The sequence below is a fragment of the Sminthopsis crassicaudata genome, chromosome 4 (genome assembly GCF_048593235.1).
Source record: "Sminthopsis crassicaudata isolate SCR6 chromosome 4, ASM4859323v1, whole genome shotgun sequence".
NCBI lineage: Eukaryota > Metazoa > Chordata > Mammalia > Dasyuromorphia > Dasyuridae > Sminthopsis > Sminthopsis crassicaudata.
The window spans coordinates 437,304,295-437,325,536 of NC_133620.1; the positions used below are offsets into that span (position 1 = coordinate 437,304,295).

The 21,242-nt window shown below is 34.1% G+C and overlaps 1 protein-coding gene across 3 annotated transcripts in view; it reads right to left on the reverse strand.

Moving 5' to 3' along the window:
* Positions 1-21,242, reverse strand: part of SPAG17 (sperm associated antigen 17) — a 251,538-nt gene that overhangs the window by 88,311 nt on the left and 141,985 nt on the right. For all 3 annotated transcript variants that reach the window (XM_074263223.1, XM_074263224.1, XM_074263222.1), the window contains 6 exons: positions 20,476-20,534; positions 17,708-17,821; positions 11,257-11,411; positions 8,895-9,052; positions 6,495-6,607; positions 5,048-5,290 (listed from right to left, as the gene is read on the reverse strand). In XM_074263223.1, the coding sequence (XP_074119324.1) occupies positions 5,048-5,290; positions 6,495-6,607; positions 8,895-9,052; positions 11,257-11,411; positions 17,708-17,821; positions 20,476-20,534 (842 nt within the window). The remainder of the gene's footprint in view (positions 1-5,047; positions 5,291-6,494; positions 6,608-8,894; positions 9,053-11,256; positions 11,412-17,707; positions 17,822-20,475; positions 20,535-21,242) is intronic.

The following is a 21,242-nucleotide window of genomic DNA, read 5'->3' on the forward strand; positions in this document are numbered from 1 at the left end:
TAGAGATCACAAAATAAACATTTTGATTATGCAAAAAACCAAAAAAAATTCTTTTGCATAAACAAAATACATAAAGATAGATTAAGAAAAGAAATTGTAGAGTGATGAAATATGCATCAAATATCACGATTACAGTTCAATATCAGAGATATATAAGAAATTGACTCAAAAATATAATAATACCAATAGCCATTCATTAATATTCTGGTTGTCAAAGGACATTAAGTTTTCACAAGCATCACAAACTATAAATGATCATAGGAAGACCTGCTACAAATCACTAACTATAACAAATTCAAATTATTACATTTCTCAGATTTCATGCTATCCCATGCAAATTGGTAAAGATGGCAAAAATGGTAATATTAAGCACTTAAAGGACCATGGAATGACAAACTCACTATTGAACTGTTGAAATTGAGATAAATCCAAATGTCCTGCATATCAATTCGGAATTCTGAAAAAAAGTGATTACCCCATCCAGACCTTTTGACCCAGTGATTTCACTATTAGGCTTATATAAACCCAAAGGAAATTGAAGACAGAAACAAAGTCCAATATTTACTAAAATATTACCACAAACTTTTTTGTGATAGCAAAGAAATGGAAATAAAGCGTCCGTTATTGAGAAAAGACCATAGTAAAAACAAAACAAAGTAAAAATAAAAACAACTATTATGTGAATGCAATGGAATATTATGATGTGGGACAGACAGTAGGGAATAATGGAAAAGGTAATCAGAGCAACTGGTATCAGAGAGAACTGGGATAAAATTCTACCTTAGACATTTACTGTTAGGGTGACCATGGGCAATTCACTTAGGTTTGTCATCTGTCAAATGAAGAAGTACTATTCAATGGCCACTAAAGTCCCTTCTAGTTCTAACTCCATGATTATAGGAATTTCCAAATAAAAGTCTTTCAGAGAAACTTGGCAAGATTTGTATGACTAATACTGAGTAAAATCAGCATAATCAGAACAATATACACAATTCCTATAATGAGATCAGTGAAAGCATCATTAAAAAAGAAATTGAAATCTGAACAATGGAAAAACCAGTGAACACATAGAAGAAGAAATAATTAAGCTTCCTCTTACCCCACCCTCTACTTTTCTCACAGCAGAGGAGCAGGAGAAAATGTTATCTACATCATCAGATATTGTCTTTATGTTGGATGTTTTTGCTTTAATAATCTGTCTAAAGAGAAGGTAATATTTAAAAGACCACAAAAAGGTATTTGTGTGAGAAATATCTATGACATAAAATAAAAATGCATCAAAAATGTATTATAATCAATGCACTTTTAATGCAAAAGGAGCTCAAAAAACTTTCCAGGCTTTAGACCGAAATGACTTCATCAGTTACTCCTGGATGGTAGTAAGTAGTACTGTAATAAATCATCACTTTACAAGTGTCAAAATGACCTCCAAACAACATGCCAGAGTTTTGAATTTGTGTTTGGGTACAGTCCAATGCAACGTTGGAGTTCAGAAATCTGTCAGGAGGTGACTTAGTGCCAGATTTTCTTCTCTTGGCTCGTATTAGAAATTCTGCAACTGTCAATTATCTAACCACATTAACTATTAGAACAAAATCATGCATGCCATGACTGGTTGGAAGGTGGTCTTTATGCCCCCATCCCTTCAGAAACTCCTGATGACTCAGCTCCATCTATGCAACTGATTTCTCCCTAGTCACATCTTCCTGGTCCCACCTTATGGTAGGTAAATTTTCATTTACAAATATGTGCCCACCACTGGATTAAGATTCCAAATATAGTGAGGAATTTGGTGGTCTAATGTTCTTTTAGCAATTTAAATGGTGTTAATTGAACCTGTAGGAGGTAGATTTGGAGATCAATATAAATAATGGTTTAGCAAGTATGTGTCCAAAAAGGGTTTATCATGATAGGTAGTTATATTTTTGCCACTGGGTTTAGAGTAGGAAAAAAACTTTAGAAACTAGTGAGTCAAGCCTCTAATTTTATCTTATTTTTTCATTTTGTTATTATTTTTTTGAAGACAAGGACCTAGGATCGAGCCTTAGATAGAACTACAATTAGTTAGCAAAACATGGATACTCTTCCAGGAAAAAATCATAGTATCATAAAATAAGAAAGGACTTCAGAGGTGACCTAATCTAAACTCTTCATTTTACAGATGAAGAAACCAATGCTCATGAAAAAAAAAAAAAAAATCACTGATTTGTCTAAGATCATATCTAAGCAAGTCTATATCAGAGGCAGGATTTGAACCTGGATCAAATTTAACTCCATAACGTTTTCCACTATACATTAATAAAGCAGAACCGAAATTCAAGTCCTGACTTCAAGTCCAATGGTATTATGGAGACTAGGAAAGAATGATCAGAGAGGCATTCAGCACCCGAAGCTTCTAGAGAGAAGATTCAGGATGGTCAGGCAGGATGAGGATTTTAGATTAGAAATTAAGAAGAGATTGGTAACTTTGAAGATGGATGAGAGGTCGGGTCAGAAGTCATTTACTAGATATGATATCATTGAAGAATAGGTTGATTGGATCTAAGGATTCAAATAGGAGTGGCGGAATGCTATAGTAAAAAGATCACTGGATAGCATTAGAGTCAAGAAGAACATGGTTCAAATTCCATCTCTAAGTGTTTATCATTTGGATGGCATAGGCAAATAAATTGGTATCCTGCCTCAGTTTCCCTATTTGTCAAATGAAAGTCTAAAAGGTCCTTTTCAATTCCAAATCTATAATTCTATTTCTAAAAAAAATTTGGGGAGGAAGGACTGGAAAGGCAGTAAAAGACAGATTGTGTAGGATAAGGACTTTAAGTAGGGAAGGATTGTAGAACTGGAAAAACCAAATGATTTTGGAATAGAAAGAAAATTGTTCAAAGAGGAAAATAGTTTTTCCAAAAGGGAAGAAAGGCATAGTTAGAGAAAAAGAAATAAAAGTTTGTAATAAAGTAGAAGCTAAAAATAAGAAGACTATTTCCCCCCAGAAGTCCACTGGTCATCTTTCAATAGAAACTGCTGATAGATATGCACTGGGCTTTGAATTGAGGCAGATAGAAAGAGCTGGCTGACTTCTAGGATCATTATCAAAGGATTATAGATTTGGGACTGGGTGAAACCTTAATGACCATCTTTTCCAAACTCTTGATTTTACAAATGAGGAAACTGAGTATTAGAGCTGTGAGTGACTTACAAGGAGAAGAATCCAGGTCCTCTCAATCTATCACTCCTTCCACTCTACCATATTGCTTCCTTTACCTCTGATAAACTGTGTAGCACTTTCAATGATTTCCAACAATACCCAGACACAGAACTCACTCTTCTGAGCATTGGTATTAACCACAATAATATTTTATACCAGTGACCACTATGATCTCAGAAAAAATCAAGAGTTCAGGTGATTCAAAAATCAAGGGAAAAGACCTATGGTGGGTATAAATGGGTTTTGGTATTTTATTAATTAAAAACTTCTTCATGAAGAAAGGTATAAATGATATCAAAGACATAAGAGATTGGAAAGGAAATGGGTCCATTGTCTTGGGACCAGATTTGGGCATAATAAGTGTGTGCCTCAAGTTTTTCTCTGATACCTAGAAAAAAATATTAATAGACCTATTTTAAGCCTCTAGCTTTTTGATGAGAATTTTTGTAGAAGATTTATGGAAGGACACGAAGGAGAGGCCTGGATAATTTATTATCTATATTGCTGGAAGGAGCAGCCACATTTAAAAGTTCAGTTATCAAATAAGGCAACAAACATTAAGAGCCCGTGATATACCAGGAACCATGTGCTAAGCACTGAGGATACAAAAAGAGGCAAAAGACAGTTTCTGCTTTCAAGGAACTCACAATCTAGTGGGGAAAAGAACTAGCAAAACAAATATGTATAAACAAGCTATATACAGTATAAATACAAAGTAATCAATAGAGAGAAGACACTAGAATTAAGAGGATTTGGGAGAAGCGTCTAAAGAAGATGGGATTTTAGGTGGGATTTGAAAGAAACTGGGGAAGCCAGGAAGCAAAGATAAGGAGGGAGAGTTTTACCGCTATGAGGAGGAGTCAGAGAAAATGCTTGAGGAAGAGATGAAGTACTTTGTTCATGGAAATGATGCTAGCATATGTATGTGAGGGTGGGAATGATAAGGAGATTGAAAACATGGGGAGTCAGAGAATAAACAGGAGATTTTATATTTGATCCTGGAGATACTTGGGAGCCACTGGAGTTTGTTGAGCAGTGGGGTGATATGGTTGTTTTTTTAATTTATTGAAAAGAAAGAGGATCTCTACCAACTTGAAAAAAAAAATTCAAGTATGGAAATTGTTGGGAGGTCTGCAATCTTTTATTAGAGAGAATTCTTGTATTGTGGAGATTAGAGATCCAGAGAATAATCGTAGTATAAGTATGTCTTTAAGACACAGAAGAGAAATAGATTGGGGTTTGGGAGAGAGAAAGAAAGAAAATAGAGCTCACTCAGGAAACCAGGCCAAAAGGAACATTGAGATTATACATAAATTACCTATATCAGATTGCTTGCTATATTGGGGAGGAGGCAAGGAAGGAAGGGAGGGAGAAAAAATCTGAAACTCAAAAGTCTTATAAAAATGAATTGGAATGCAACTGGAAAAATAAAATGAAATAAAAATAAATAAATAAAAACAAAACAAAAAAAAATACTATTAAATTGGGGGAAAAGGAACATTGAAATGAGAATAGGCCACAGCAGAGCTAGTCAAATCAAATAAATTTTATAAGGCAATTTTCTCAAACTTGACAAGGTTGATAACTTTTTCCTCCTATAAACACTGTGTACCATTCTCTACCCCCAGAAGATTGAGACCATTATTATCATGAAGCTCTACTATCAAAGGACATAGGAATGGACAAGTAGAGCACCAAGAGTTGCTGCTAATTTGGAATTGCTGCTGTTTTAAGAAAGAGACCCAAATTCCTTTGAATTAATATTGGCTATATAACTTTAGGAACTTTTTTTTTCTTCTAGAGTAGACATGAGGGCTGGGTAGGTATCAAAACTGGCCTTACCGGGTATACTTTCTCAATGACCACTGGTGGGACAATTTCTTCTTGTTGCTGTGAGGACTTTGACACCTCTTCTTTATTTTTCTCTTTGGAACCGAGTTTCTTTTTAGAAATCTTGCTATCTTGTTTTTCCAGCTTTTCTCCTTTCTTTTTCTTTTTGGTAGGTTCTACTTGTCTTTTTTCTAATTTCTTTTCTTCTTTTATGCGCTCTTCTTCTGCTAAACGTTCCTGTTCTGCCTTCCAAGCCTGTCCAATAATCACAATTGCAAATTACTTGAACATTTAAGTTGGTAAAACTAAGGTTAATTTTAGAGAACATTAGGCTTTTCTGGGAAAATGGTAATTAGAAAATGAAGGCTTGATTTTAGAAAATAAAATGGATTCTGGTTATATTTGATCCACTAGATTTTTTTTTTTTTTTTACCTCAAAAGGTGTATTGGTCTGGCAGGACATCAGAGTAGCTTGAATATTGGATGTGTTTACAGGGTCCTTACCTTCAAAGTTGACTAGACTTTTTCCCTTATATTTATTATATCATGGATTGACAATCCTGGGTTTTTGTGGTATTTATAGATTCAATGACAAAAACCTACTGTCTACTGATATGTCACCAATACATACAGTTATATTCATAAAATGGGACTACGGAAGACAGGTTGAGGTTGTATTTCCTAGGAGAGTGTCCATTGATTCAACCAATTGATATATGTTAGCTAGTGAACCACACCAGTAGGAGGCAATATAGTACAATGAAAAGAGATTTGGGTATGATAGTCAAAGGTTTGGGGTTCAAACTTGACTTTGATACATACGACCTGTGTGATCTTGGGTGAGACATTTCTTTTTTCCTGTTGCTTTATTTTTTCTTTCAATAAATGGTAATGAGGAAGGCTAAGAAAGGACATGACACTATTTCTTGAAATACTTGAAACTCCCTTCTAGTGCTTAAGCAATAATCCTTCCTATTATTGGAAGGCAAGCTATACATTTCCAGGATTTAGCTGGTGGCTACTCTGAATGTAATCATGACTAGCTATTGGCAGTCTCTATGGGTTTCAGAACTTACTCTAAGTACCACTTACTAATAGTTTTTACTCTTTAGGGATAGAAAGATACCTTAGAGAAATATAATCACTGAATCAAATTATAAATGAATATCTTATTTTAAAATTGTCACTCATGAAGAATGATATATCTTTTTCTTTAATTTAAGGAGGAATAATTTTGAAGAGGGAGAAAAATTTACTAACTTTTCTGACTCTTCCCACCATACTCTGACACTATTTCCTAGACACAATTACCAGTTAAAGGCATTTAACTGACCTGCAAATGATCAATTGTCCAAGATCTTAGCCAAAAAATTGGATCTTCCATCACAGTCACCCAACCATTAACTCATTTAGGGTTACAACTTCTTATTACTATGTATTTTCCCCTATTTTGGATTACCTTAAGGGAGCCCTCTAGGATAAAAAAATTCTTCTCTTTCTCCTTTTCTTTTTCTTTCTCTTTTTCTTTCTCTTTCTCTTCATCCTCACTGACGGTTTTACTTCCTTTGGCACCTACAAATGGAGAGAATCAAACTCTTAAGTAAATGTCCTGGTTTGAAATAAGAAAAAAAATGTCAAAGGTTAAGAGCATTTGAATTGAAGAGGAGGGCATAAATTCATGGGAGATATATCATTGACTTGGCAATTAACAAGAGCAAAAGAAAAATTCAAAGACTTACATTGAGTTTACAAACCTGAGTCTGTGGAACAGTGGTCCCCAAACTTTTTAAATAGGGGGGCAGTTCACTGTCTCTTAGACTCACACTTTGTCTCCGCCCCTCAGCCCATTTGCCATAACCCGGCAAGTCCTCAGCTGCAGCATCTGGCCCAAGGCCATAGTTTGAGAACCCCTGCTGTGGAAGGATAATGATGCCTCCAATAGATATAGAAAAATTAGAAGATACAAGAATTTGGGGAAAATTAGAATGAATTATATTTTATACATATTGCATCTGAGATGTTTCAGGTAGAGAAATCAAGCAATTGGTTGGCAGTGTAATATCAAATTAAGAAGAGAGATGGGATTAAATATTTAGATTTGGAAGTCATATGTAGAGAGATAACAATTGAATCCATGTGACAAGTAAAAAGTTTGAGAGACATTTATTTATTATTAATTATTCTATTAATTATGCTAGTGAATAATTAATTTTAAAAATGGTCACTTAGTTATCTCTCATAAACCCAAATCTCTGATGGGATCTACTTAATATTTATATGTACTTGGAAGAGTGGGTATTCCTGAAGATGTAATTAACTCTGACTGGCTAATAACTAATGAGAGAATGAGTTCTATGAGAGGTGGGTTTATTTTAATAAGGGTCTGGGGGATGTAACATCACTGAGCTTTGAACAAAGAAAGATATCTCTTCCCAGACTAGCAGAATCTAATCTAGTCGGGTATGATTAGATCAAAACACAATAAACTAGAATCCATCAATTCACCTAAACTAGACTTTCTTTACCTTTTTATCAGATCTGAGTTTTCCCAGTTGGATGGGGTATGAACAAGATTGAGGAGAATATTAAATCCAATCTCATTATGAGCCCTATTCTTCAGGGACTGACTTCTGAATGAGGAAATAGAAAGGGGAAAAAAAAACTTAGTCTTAATTCAATAATTGGTTTTTAAGAAAAAAATAATAATTTCTCTCAGTAGAAAGTAGAAATTTCATGGAAGTAGAATTAAGAGGACTTGGCAATTGATTGGATGAGGAAGACTGAACACAAGGGGAAATCCAAGACAATGCCAAGGTTTTAAGTATGGGCGACTGAATATGTAGTGGAATCTTTATTAGTAAAAAGAAAATCAGGAGGAGGTGGTGGTATGGAGGGAAAGGATGAAGTTCCACAATGGTCATAGAATCATCAAATTTTAAAACTGGAAGGCTATGCACAGGTGACCTAAGTCAACATGAAAAATATGAATGTCTACCAAATGGTCATTCAGACCCAGACTTTATTTGAATATCATGAAGGGGAGCTCACTACATCCTGAAGCAACTCATTTTGCTTCAAAGACATATGGTTTCTTAAGGAAAGATTTTCTTTATTTTGAGATGACATCTGCTTTTATGTAGCTTCTACTGTTTGATGGTAATTCTGTACTCTGGGGCCAAGCAAAATCAATCTTATCTTTCTTCCACATTAAAATCTTTCCATATTTGAATGCAATGATAGTATTCCCCTTTTGCTCCACTTCTTAGTATGTGATCTATCTTGCTATCTTATCTTTATCTAGAACTTCTGTCTTAGGCATTAGTCTAGGTTTTCTGATTATAAAGACAAAATGAAGCAGTTCTTGCCTTCAAGGAGCTTGTACGGGAGTGGGAAAGAAGAGAGGATACAATATTTATATCAAACAATTAGGATATACAAAGTAATTTGAAGAGAAGAAGGAAGTGCAGGAGTACAAAGGTGAAGGGAATCCTGGGGAATCAGGAGAGTCCTCAGGTAGGAGACTGCTTAGAGAGAAGTCTGAATGAAACTAAGAATGCTACGAGTTAGAACTGAGGTATGGCACACGCTTCATTTTTGGTGGAAAATGGAAAACTATGTGAAGGGCTACCAAGTAGATTTGCTTAGGTGGATTGTGGAGGTCATGAAGGGGAATAATATAAAACAAATCTTGGAAATCTGGCTGGAATAAGATGGTGCAGAGATTTAAGTGCCAAACTGAGGAGTTTCATTATTATATCATGCCTGAAATCTTATCAAACAGTTAATATTCACTCAAAACAAAAAGTCAGAGAAAATGCCTGAGAATTCAGGTTTGATTATAATGGAAATAAATATCTACCTTTAGACTTTTTGGAAGAAGTTTCAGATTTTTCAGCAGATGCTTCTAGTTGTGCTATAGCAAGAGCTATTTCCTCAGCCATTTTCTTTTCCTGATATTTTGCTTCTTCTTGTACAACCCATTCTTGAATAGAGTCAGCTACAAGTTCCAAATAGTTCCTGGGTGAGGGGACAGAATCCAAGAAAAAGTTAGCATTACAAATCAATTTTTATTAAAACTTTTTATTTTCAAAACATATGCATTTTCAACATTGATCTTTGCATGGCCTTGTGTTCCAAATTTTCCTCTCCTTCTCCACACCCCCTCCCTTAGATGGCAAGCAATCCAATGTATGTTATACACGTTAAAATATATATTAAATCCAATATGTGTAAACACATTGTACAATTATCTTGCACAAGAAAGGAAATAAAATGAATTTTAAAAATGCAAGAAAACAACAACAAAAAGAGAATGTTATATTGTGATACACACTCGGTTCCTACAGTCCTCTCTCTGGGTAGATCATCAAAACATGATTGCATCTGGCCTCAATCATCTCGTTGTTGGAAAGAATTGATTGTCATATAATATTGTTGTAGCTGTGTAAAATGATGTCCTGGTTCTACTTATTTCACTAAGCATCAGTTCATGTAAGTCTCTCCAGGGCTCTCTAAAATCATTCTGCTGATTGTTTCTTATAGAACAACAATATTCCATAACATTACAAATCAATTTTAAAGATATCTATACACAACAAACAAATTGACTAGAGATCCTAATGTCCAGAGTTAAAATTTGAATTTCTAGATATCACCTCTTAGGGGTCACCTCCTCTGTGTGAAAGGTTTTAAATGTTGAAAAGTAAAATATTTAATAACAACATTGTTGAGCAGAAAAATGTGTGCTTTTCTTCCATTTAATATTTCTCCAATATCTTTTCATATATATATATATACATATATATATACACATACATATATATATATATATGTATATATGTATATATAATATGATTATGGAAAGTCACAAGACCACAGATCAAGAATGGGAAGGAAGCTGGTGGAAGTGACTTTGCCCAAGACCATGCAAGTCTTTAAAATCTTTAACATAAGAAGTAGGCTTGAAACGAGATCCTTTTCATACCAATGCTAGAGCTTTATTCCCTGAAGACAGTTCTACAAAAATGATGAATATCTTTTCAAAAAATATAACCAAGCTTTAAGCAATACCTTTTATTATATGGTAGAGTGAATCCAGGGGAGCTAGGGTATAAAAAGTCATTGAATCCTAGAGGTTAAAATTTGGTTAATACTAGATTGATGCTTTTGCCTTTCACTTAATGTCTATTTTCTCAAATTCTATTTGAAGCTATAGGAACATCAACATATACTATTAGAAATGATGAGCTGATTAATTTTAGGAAAAAAACATGGAAAGACTTGGACCTCCAGAGGAAAATGCTACCCATCTAACAAATAGAAATGACAAACATATTTTAGATTTGGGAGTCTATCTATAAAGATAATAATTGAACCTATGAAATAGATGAAAAAAATGAGAGGTAGAATGATGTTCGAGAGACATAGTTTCTGGGTAATTAATCATTTTATTAGTTATTGCTAGTGGATAGTTGATAGTGATTCTGCCTTGCCTTCAGTCCCCTTCATCCAATCAATTGCCAAATCCTCTCAATTCTTCTTCCATGGTATCTCTATTTTCTACTGAGAGAAATTATTTCTCTCATATTAATAACCAATTAAGACTAAGATTTTTTTCCATATTTCCTCAATCAGAAATCATAACTGACAAATAAAACTATGATTAGCCTGATCTTATATATACATGTATGTGTGTGTGTGTATTTATAGATCTTATATATTCATGTGTAATTATAGCTTTATGTAGGAGAGGAGAGAGAAGAAGAGAGAAAAAAGTATACAGCAGAGAACAAAAGAAAACTTGGAAGCACAGAAAAGCTGGGTAGCTTTAAAACAATAGTGTTTTCTTTTTTAAATAAGCAGGCTGAAATGGAAATGCATTGTTTTATATTGAATTCTTCATGTTCTGCTATGCATATGGAAATGTTATTTTCTCTCATTTTGTATTTAAGTTTAAAATAAATAAGAAATTAAAAATAAACATCAAAATATAGAATTTGCATTCTAGACTCATCATAACATTCCCCAAGTCTTTAATCTATGTGGGTCTAAGCAAGCAAATTTATTTTAACATTAATTACAAGAATGGTGACTTAGGCAGTCAACAAAAACTAATTGTTTCCTCCATTTCAGGCACTATGCTGAGTCCTGGAGAGATATTTCCTTGGAGTTCAAATGCTCATTTCAGGTTAAGGAATAAATTAAACAAACAAAAAAATCACCTGAATCCAACATTAGAATGCAGAGCAATTTCCCATTTTTCAGAACTTAGTCGTTGTACATTCATAGGATTGTGAAAAACTAAAAGCAGAGAGTTATCTTGGGTATGATAATAGGAATCAATGCATCTAAACTCCTGGCTTGCCTCTTGAAGAACCTGCAAATAATAAACGTAAGTGAGTAGCTATATCTAAAAACCCTCATATAAGGAATATTTAAGAGTAGGAACGATGAGAATAGACGAGTAGACTTTCTAGGAACAATAAGAATAGACGAGTAGACTTTCTTTGGTCAAGGGCAGAGAAGGACATCAGAAGAAGTAGCTAGTCGTAGAAGTTAGAGGAACAGAAACAGGAAAAAGTCTCCAAGGACACATGTTGGCAAGGACCAGAGAATAGAGATAATGATACTTTTAATAGTTACTAGCAGGGTTCATATGTTTATTGATCCCCTGCACCTGGGTAAGTTAGAAAAGAGCAAAAGGGTCAGGGAGAGGATAATCAAAGTCAATTATCTAATATTTATTCAATTATATAATATTTACTCCTACGTTTAAGATGGTAGAAAAACAAGTGGGTGGGATAAGAACACAGAACCTACCTTTGCCCAGCAGAGGCAGCAGAGAGGTAGACTGCCTTGGGGTGAATGACCAGAGGTGTATTTTCAGGGCTAAAAACATCTCAGATTTTTATATTAGTAAGAGAAGGCAGTCTGGTTTTGTGGACAGAACACTAAATTCAAGTCGGGGACCTTGCTGTGCTACTTCCTTATGTGACTGGGGGCAAATAATTGACTCCTCCTATCTAAAATGGGAAGTAGAGACTAGATGATTTAAATAAGCAGATTTCAAAATGATTGGTTAACAGAAGATCCAGAGAATTGTAATTAATGGACATGCAATTTGGAGAGAGCTCTGTGAAGTAACCAAGGATCTGTCCTTTGCATTCCACAGTTGAGAATTTTTATCAGTGAGTTGAATGGAGGCAAAATTGGCATGTTTGTCAAAATCTGCATATGATATTGATATACATAAATATACATAAGACATAGAATACATACATAAGATAAAGGATAGTAGAGTCAGAATCCAAACAGATCTCAAAATACTAGAACAATCTGCTTATTCTAATAAGATACATCCTAACAGGGATAACAAAAAAGGGTAACATCATCAGAAAAACATGTGACCAGAAAAACAAAACAACGGATTAGTTATGTGAGAACAAGGGACAATCAAGAGACAGCTTTTATGCTCCATTGTTATGTGTGATATGGGAGAGAATATTAAAATATTCTCCATGTGGTATATACCACCAGTTGAGTGATCTTTGTGGGAGAATGTAGACAAGGGAATCGCAGGATAGCCGGGTCTAGATAGGATATTGATGAGATCATAGATACACTGGAGTGTTGGAATATAAATTCAAAATTCTACATTTGGGTTCAGAAATCAACTGCTTGAGTATTACATCAAATAATTCATGTGAAAAATATGTGAGGGATTTTTGGTCAACTTGGGTTTTGTTATGAATCAAAAGCGTGACATAAGCCTGAAAGGCAAATGAGATTTTTGGCTATATTAAGGGCAGTATTTTGTTCAGAATAAGGGATTTACTAGTTCTATTATTTGATGTCCTGAGTATGATGTTTTAGGAAGCCTTGAGAAGATGGACCAGATCCAAATAAGATACTTGGGTAATAATAAGGTGATTGATAAAATTAATTGGAAACAAAACAAAACAAAAAATGAAAGTAACAAATAAGATTTTTTTGCCTAAAGAAAAGGGGAAAAAACACTATTAGATACCTACTATGTGCCAGACATTGTGCTTTACAAATATTATGCCACTTGATCCTTACAATAATCTTTGGAGATTGGTGCTATTATGATCTTTATTTATAAATGAGGAAATTGAGGCAAATGGAGAGTTTAAGTGATTTGCCCAGAGTCACACAACCAATAAGTATCTGGAGCCAAATTTGAACTCAGGTCTTTCTTACTTCACCTTATCCACTGTACCACTTAGTATCTCTAGGAAAATAAGCTACCCTGGGAGCCTTCAGGGCTTTAAGAAGATAATGAAAGAGCATTAGCTGGGGATATGATAAAGGGTTTCCCTTTATCTGTACCAGTTGAATTAGATGCATTTTGAAGTTATCACTATTATTGTTATTATTATTATTAATTATTATTATTATTTACCTCTGGTTCTGTGATTCTCTGACTAGATCTCTTTGGTACCTTTCATTTCTAAATGTTATGATTCTTTGCCCCTCCTGCAAAAAAGGAGGGTACCTTTCTAGTGACCTTGAAGATATGTTTTCTTTGAGTTTTGTCCTGGATACAATAAACTTATAACTTGCATGTGAAGGATAAGAAAAGCAGCATGGAAGGGTTGTTACAGAGTTGGCCTTCCAATCAGGAAGACCTAGGTCTAAATTCCACTTTGGACTCATAAAGGCTGTGGGACCATGGAGAGGGAATTTAGTTCTCATTGTCTTAGATGACTTAGCAAGATATCTCTAGAGTTAAAAGGATCCTCACATGTCACCTAGTACAAATCCTTGTTTCACAAATAAGGAAACTGAGATCATTAATGAGAGAGGTAGAATTTTTTTTCTAGAGCTTCTGAGTACAGAATCAATATTCCTCCCATTATAGCATGACAGTTAGCCAGGCGGCATAGAGGATAGGTATTGGATTTGGAATCATGAGGACATTGGTTCAAACCTTGTCTCAGTCATTTATTAGTACATGTGCTTCAATTTTTTTCAGTTGCAAAATGGGGATAATAATAGCATGTAGCTCCAGGGTTGTTTTGAGGATAAAGTGACATTATATTTACAAAGCACTTGATGAACATTAAAGTGCTATGCAAAACCTAGCTATTAGTACTGTTATTGTTATTTTTTGTCATTGTTATACATCTCTAAGATTGTGGATTGCACTGATCTGCATTAGCAGTGTTACCTCTAAGGTGGTTTCCTAAAGTAATCTGGTATAACACAGGCATACATAATGCATACAAAAATAAACATCATCCACGTTTGTGTGTGCATGTGTATATACATACATAATACATGCAAACATATACAACACACACTTGTGTATACATGTATATCCACATACACAGTATACATAAGCATATACAACACACATTTGTGTACATGTGTATGTGTATATATATATATATATATAATACAGAGCATATATAATACAAATTGCGCGCATGTACCTATAACCTACATATATTAACCTGCATATATATACATGCCTATAATGTTATATGTATATATATATAATCTATATAATATATATTATATAAGCATATGTGATCCATATATCCATATATACTATATATGCAAATAGAGAACTTTGAACCTATTTTATATTATGCACAATATTTATGTGTGCATGTAAATAAGTCTCACTACAAATCACAGAGGTTGAAAATCTCCTTGACAAAATGGGATTATGATCCAAGAACAAAATCAAGATGGATAAAGCCTTGAGGAGGCTGAATGGCATCTAAAGCAGTCCCCAACCATGAAGATGGAGAAAAGAAGAATGAGACAAAGAGAGGAAAATGAACGTTCTCTTCAAACTGTATTCTCTGAGTTGGTTTCTACCAGACTAATATCTAAGGAAAAAAAAGCCTCCTTTCTCAATCCATGGAATGATCAGCAGGATTCACAGGTGTTAATCAGCCAGGTAAAAATCCAATCTGGGCACTGCAAACTAAATATTCCATTGCAGTGGTCATTTTACTACAGAGTGTAAAAGTAGATGGCCAATTGGATTTTTGTGCTGTCTCTCTCCCTGGCACCTATCCAGGATGTGTGATGGAAAGCCTCCTGAAACTTGTCAAACCTGATGACCACTACCTATTCCTTGTGATTTATGTGGGGATGACTGATATAGCCAGAAAAAAATCTGGAAACAATCTCTAGAGATTACAAAGTGCTGGACAGGAAACTGAATTACTTGGAGGCACAGGTGGTGTTTTCATCACTACTTCCAATTGAAGGTGGGGACTCTAGAAGAAAAAAGAGGATATTGGAAGTGAACAGCTGGCTAAGAAGATGGTGTCAGAGAACAGGATTTGGCTTTCTGAACTTAATATTCAGACTTCATCTAATGATAACTAGGAAGAAAATATTTCCCTGGGGATTATCAGATCTGATAAAAGAGGGCTTTAGAGATAAAATGTAGTGGGGGAGAGGGAGAAAATTTTCCAGATAAACAGATGCTACAGTGTAATAAGTATGATATAGAAAGAACAGCAGCAGAGAAACACAGTAATCTGTGGCAGAAAATATCTGAGAAAGGAAGTATAAGTCATACCTATATCCTTAAATGTCTGTAAACCCTTAAGAAAAGTATTGGTTAAGGAACAAAATGAATTTGATAACTTCATCTAGAGAGGCAAATGTGAGTTTGTAGGTGTTACCGAGGCATGATAGGATGGGGCACAACATGGGAATAAGGCAATAGAAGTGGATACCTTGTTTTAAAGTAATGAATATAATAGATCTGTCACTGTAGGTTAATGCTATAAATCTGTATGAAAATACATAAATCTGATTCACTATTCAGGCATAATGGAGAACACGATTTAAAAATTATGAGTGATATAAAAATAAGGTTGTGTTAGAATCTAACTTCTTAAATTGTGGCTTGCAAACCATATGGAGTCTGTAACTGAATGAGGGAGTCACAAAATAATGATTTATTATCAGTAAATGTTTGATTTGTATACCGATTTTATATACCTAAGTATGTGAAATTTCTTGGGTGAAAAGGGGTCATAAATGGAAAAAGTTTTAAGAAGCCCTGCTATAGATCCCCTAGCCAGAAAAAAAAAAACAAAGGTTAAGAGCAGTATATAAACTTTGAAATATCCTAGCATGGTGCTATGTTAACGTAATATCAATAATAAACTTAATAAGTAGTTGTTGCTGTCATTGTGACGAGAGTGTATGTACCCTTTATGGTAAAAGCAGATGAGCCCATAGTTTGATTTGCTAACAATTTTACTTTTGTGATGAATAAAACTTTTCTTTTATATCTAAACTAACAAAGATTTGAGGTATTGTTGATCTTTAGCATATCCATTCCACTGATATTTGTTAACTGCTAAAAATAAATCTAAAAGCTATATGGAAATATCCTTTATTTCACATTATTTAACTTCATTATTCTTTTTGATTTGCATGGAGGGTAAGTGGTAAATTGTATCAGAAAACATGTTGTTATTTTTAAAGCATGGTAAAATTTGGGGTTAAACTATTAGGATCAAAAAGTCCAATATCTTTAGCCTCTGAAAACTTGTGCAGCAATCATACCTTCTTCCTCTCTCCTTAAAAAGAATCATATAACATCAGTGTTAGCAGAGACCTTAAAGATCATTTCCAACTACTTCATTTACCAATGAAAAAACTAAAGCACAGACAGGGAAAGTGACTTTTCTAAGATTATACAGACACCCATTTAATGATGTCTTCAGAATTTACAAAACAAAGACAGGCAACCCAGATTGATTCTAATGTTGGCCCCATTTTCTTTCCATGATGACTATAAACACAAGGTCAGAAAAACTAGCATCTTCCTTCAAAGTGACAAAATTTAGAGAGGAGGCCCTTTTATTCCTGAAGTAGCAATAACTGACCTGATGCTATCAGCTTGCTAAGAATAATTAGTTAAAATAATAATTAGTTAAGTCAAGAATAATTAAAATTAAATAATAGTTAAAGTTAAGATGATTAAAATAAGTGTTAAAGCAAGAATAATTAGTTAAAAAAATAATTAGTTAAAAAAAAAAAGAAATCACTATGTTTTAGCAGTAAATACATTCTAACACCAAAAAAAAAAAAAAAAAAAAAAAAAAAGAATAATTAGTTAAATAATAAAGTTAAGTCAAGAACAATTAATTAAAACAAGAAGCTATCAGATGAGTGTTTCCTTTCCTCAATGGTCACATCTTGGGTGAGCTCTTAGCAGGCTGGGCCTATTCTTCCTACTCTTCCCCAGTCGTGGCTTTTCAACGACCAACAGTCTCTGCTTATAGGTTTCTTCCACTTCAAAGGAGGGCCAGAGTCCTGAGCACAGTTTGCACCAATTAACCCAGATACAAAAATTGCTAATTGTAGCTTACCTGTCTACTACACAAAACAATTTATCTTTGGAAAATATGTTTCATTCATTTTGGAACAGTAAAAAAAAATAACAAATTTCTCTGTAAATGTGTAATTAGGACAGAAAATGCATTTTTCAGCAGAACTAGATATAAATGGAGTTTTTGCCTATGGCTGCTTTGGACATTGTTGGATCTGAACTGGATTTGTACTGGTGACCTAGAAATGAACTATTTTGTATCACACTATTCATCCTCTGAGCCTTCCTCCCACCAGACCTATCTGATTGTCTCTTGGAGAATCACAGCTTATAAATACCTGCAGGAGGACTTGTGGTTTAAAATGTTCAATAAAACTCCATTCCATCAAAGAGCGTTGTTGAGTCTTTTTTATGTCTTCCAAATCTGCTTCTATGATGATCTTCTTTGGTTTCTTAAAAAATTACCGGAACAAAACCAGAATTTCAGCATTAAATTGCTTTAGACTCAATGGAATAGTCTGGGGTTTGACCGACCCACTAAAATATCATGTGCACTCGGCTTAATTGTGTAGATCTGCATATGTATAAATCCATATGGCAACATTTTAGGAGGAATATTGCCAGAGAGACTGAGCCTTTGACTTTTTTTTTTTATGGGCAACATAATCTAAATATTTTTATTGTTAGGTTATACTCTTCAGAGTCCTGTAAGCAATTACAGGCAGGTTTTCTGAACTTGCTTCGAGCCAGCTTTAGTCCGACATGGCTGTATGGCAGGCAGGTGTTTGTGAAGATGCCAAGCCACACTGTCTAGAGGGGGACATGGGCCTTCTACCAGCAAAATTTAACCCTTCATGTTATGACAGAAACTGTACCGAATATGTCTCCACAATCCAAAATGACTATGATTAGGAATTTGTTGTTATTCAGTCATTTTATTCAGTCATTCAGTTATGCACTTATTCAGTGTCTGACTCTTCATGACCCTTTTCTTGGCAGAGATACTGGAGTGGTTTGCCATTTCCTTCTCTAATTTGAAGGTCACAACTTGTTTGTTTTTTTTTTTTTTTCCTGGATCAGGATTCTCCTATTTAGGTTCCTCCCCACCTTGAATGTGTTTTACACTGGGCTACAGGTTTCTCAATTCATTTTACAAATGAAGGTGATTTCTCATCTTTGGGGGGGTATTTTTAAATGACTATTTTGAAATTATTTCTTGATATACCACACTCTACCTACCTACCACCCAGTGAAATAAAACAATTAAATAAAATATCATTTCTCCATATCTATCCCACTAACTCTTAGTTAACACCTAAGTGCTTAGACATTTGGCTTCAATTTATTAGTAAAAAGAGATATCTAGTCTCTGTCTTTGCATTTATAGTCCAATGCTTATGCTCAGCCACTTTTCAGCCACTTTACCTATACTGGTTACTCATTGATTATTGTCTACTAACCTGAAAAGAATGATGACACATTTGCACATTTCTTCTCAAAGAAAGAAAAACAGTTAAATAAAACCAACCAACAGAATGTATGTGTCTGACATTTCTCCAAACCAAAGGGGAGAGGGCACATTTCCACATACATTTTCCAAGATCAATATTTGTTATAAAATGACAATTTTACTCCATTTTAGTACTTTTAATTTTGTTTATACCACTGTCATCATGTATATAATTTTTTCTGCTTCTCTTCCTTTATTCTATATGTTATTAGTCCAGAGCTTTTTTCAGCTTCTCACATCTATTATTTCTTCTGGTACAATAATATTATATACCTTCTAAATTCAGGAGCTCTTTGTTGTATTGAATACTGGAGTCCTAGTATTTAAGAGGTCATACTTTGTTTTGGTCTAGACCTATGACTATTTCAGTAAACTTCTAGTGAAGAAAATTCCTTTATCACTATAGACCATCAAGTGTTCTAGTGCTTATAAAGTTGTCTGGGATATTGAGAAGTTAAGTGATTTGCTTGCATATGTCAAAGAAATAACTTGAACCTAAGCTTCCTGCTAGCTCTGATGTCCTGAAGCGTTTTCTCCATGAAGAAACACAACATCACAAAGTAGTGTAGGGAAGTAACAGTCACTATCAAAAATATCCACTAATGAAATAATTATTTCTAAAATTAATCTCCACTCCAACATTTTTATTCTAAGTTTAATTCAAACCATCTCATAACCATTTTTTTTTTGGCTAGTCTCATTGACTGTCAATAGATGTTCACAAGAGAATGATTTGATGTTATAGAAAATTGATGACATTCTCTCTTTTATTGCAACAAATATTCTATTGTCATGTTTCAGAGTGATAATTATATTTCACTTTAGAGTTTTGCAAAGGACAACTGCAAATATCACATTTGATTCATACGACCACTTTGAGAGGTAGATGCTAATATTTTCTCCATTTGACAGATGAGGAAATGGAGGCAGACAGAGTTTAAGGGACTTGCCCAATTTCATATGGCCAGTAAGCTTCTGAGACTGAATTTGAACTCAGGTCTTCCTGACTGGAGGTACATTTCTCTTTCCACGGTATCACTTAGCTGTCAAATCCAAATGTAATGTGAATGGTGACTTATCATGCTTTCATACAGTTTTGTGGGGAAAATTAAATAATCAATCCTCCATTCTAATTTGACATGATTACAGCAAAACAACTGCTTGGACATGTATACATATATTGTATTTCACTTATACTTTAACCTATTCAGCCATCTAGGGGAAGGAGTGGGGGAAAGGGGGGAAAAATTGGAATAAAAGTTTTTTTGCAATTGTCAATGCTGAAAAATTACCTATGCACATATCTTGCAAATAAAAAGCTATAATAAAAAAACATACTAAACATACTTTTAAAAATTTGACAATTCCATTCTTTGTTAATTCTAAGAATTAGTCATTATAACCAAAAAATTGTCAAATGTAAGATAAAATAAATTTATTTTCATAATTTTCAGTTTCATTTACCAAGATAAAGTATTAAGCATATTTCCTCCCCCAGATTTATTATGAAATGCTAGTTTCTATTTTAACTAGATTCAATTTGGGTAAATCCTTGAGTACTTTCCATAAATTTTTTCAGCCAAAACAAATTCTTACCTTTTCAAGAATTTCATCTTCATCCTGTTCTTCTTTGAGTTCTTCATTTGAGGTATTCACTGTAAATGAAAGACATCAATATTCAAGTTGTGGCTAAGGTCAGCTCTGTACTGATACTGGTCAACATGGTGCCTTTCTACAGCCTGTGATTACATTAAAGTCTCTATGCTAAAAAGACAATTCACAAATTGCATATTTTATTTCTACCAATGTGCTTGATATGCTTGTACAAGGGCACCATATTGTCTTCAGTTATTTCTTCTACTGATAACATATAAGACATCATAATGTACTTTCAAAATATGAATCAATTGTATTAGCCTGAAGTTCACTCTTGTCAGTGGCCACAGATTCTTGGTAAATTGATTGGCTAAACTTTCCTGACCTACAGAGATACACAAAGGAAAGTTTATCCTCTAAAAGAAATTTAGCTCCCTTGGAATAAGAAAGAAAAGACCTACTTCTCTGGAACAGTTTCTGAGGCAATAACTCAAGTAGGAAATCCACATTTGTACATACACACACACTCACAAGGGAGGAGTGTGGGAAAGATATTGATTTCTGAATTATGTACCTGTGTCCACATAGCCATATCCAACTGGAAAGTAATTCCCTTGCCTTGTCGATGAAGGCTGAAGTATGGTCAGTTGTTACCAATGTCTGTGACTGTTGCCATGTACAACATAAGTCTTTTCTGTAGTTGAGTGTAAATCAGTATTTTTCTATTAGCTTGATTTAGTACTTTTAAATTAATCTATTCCTCATAT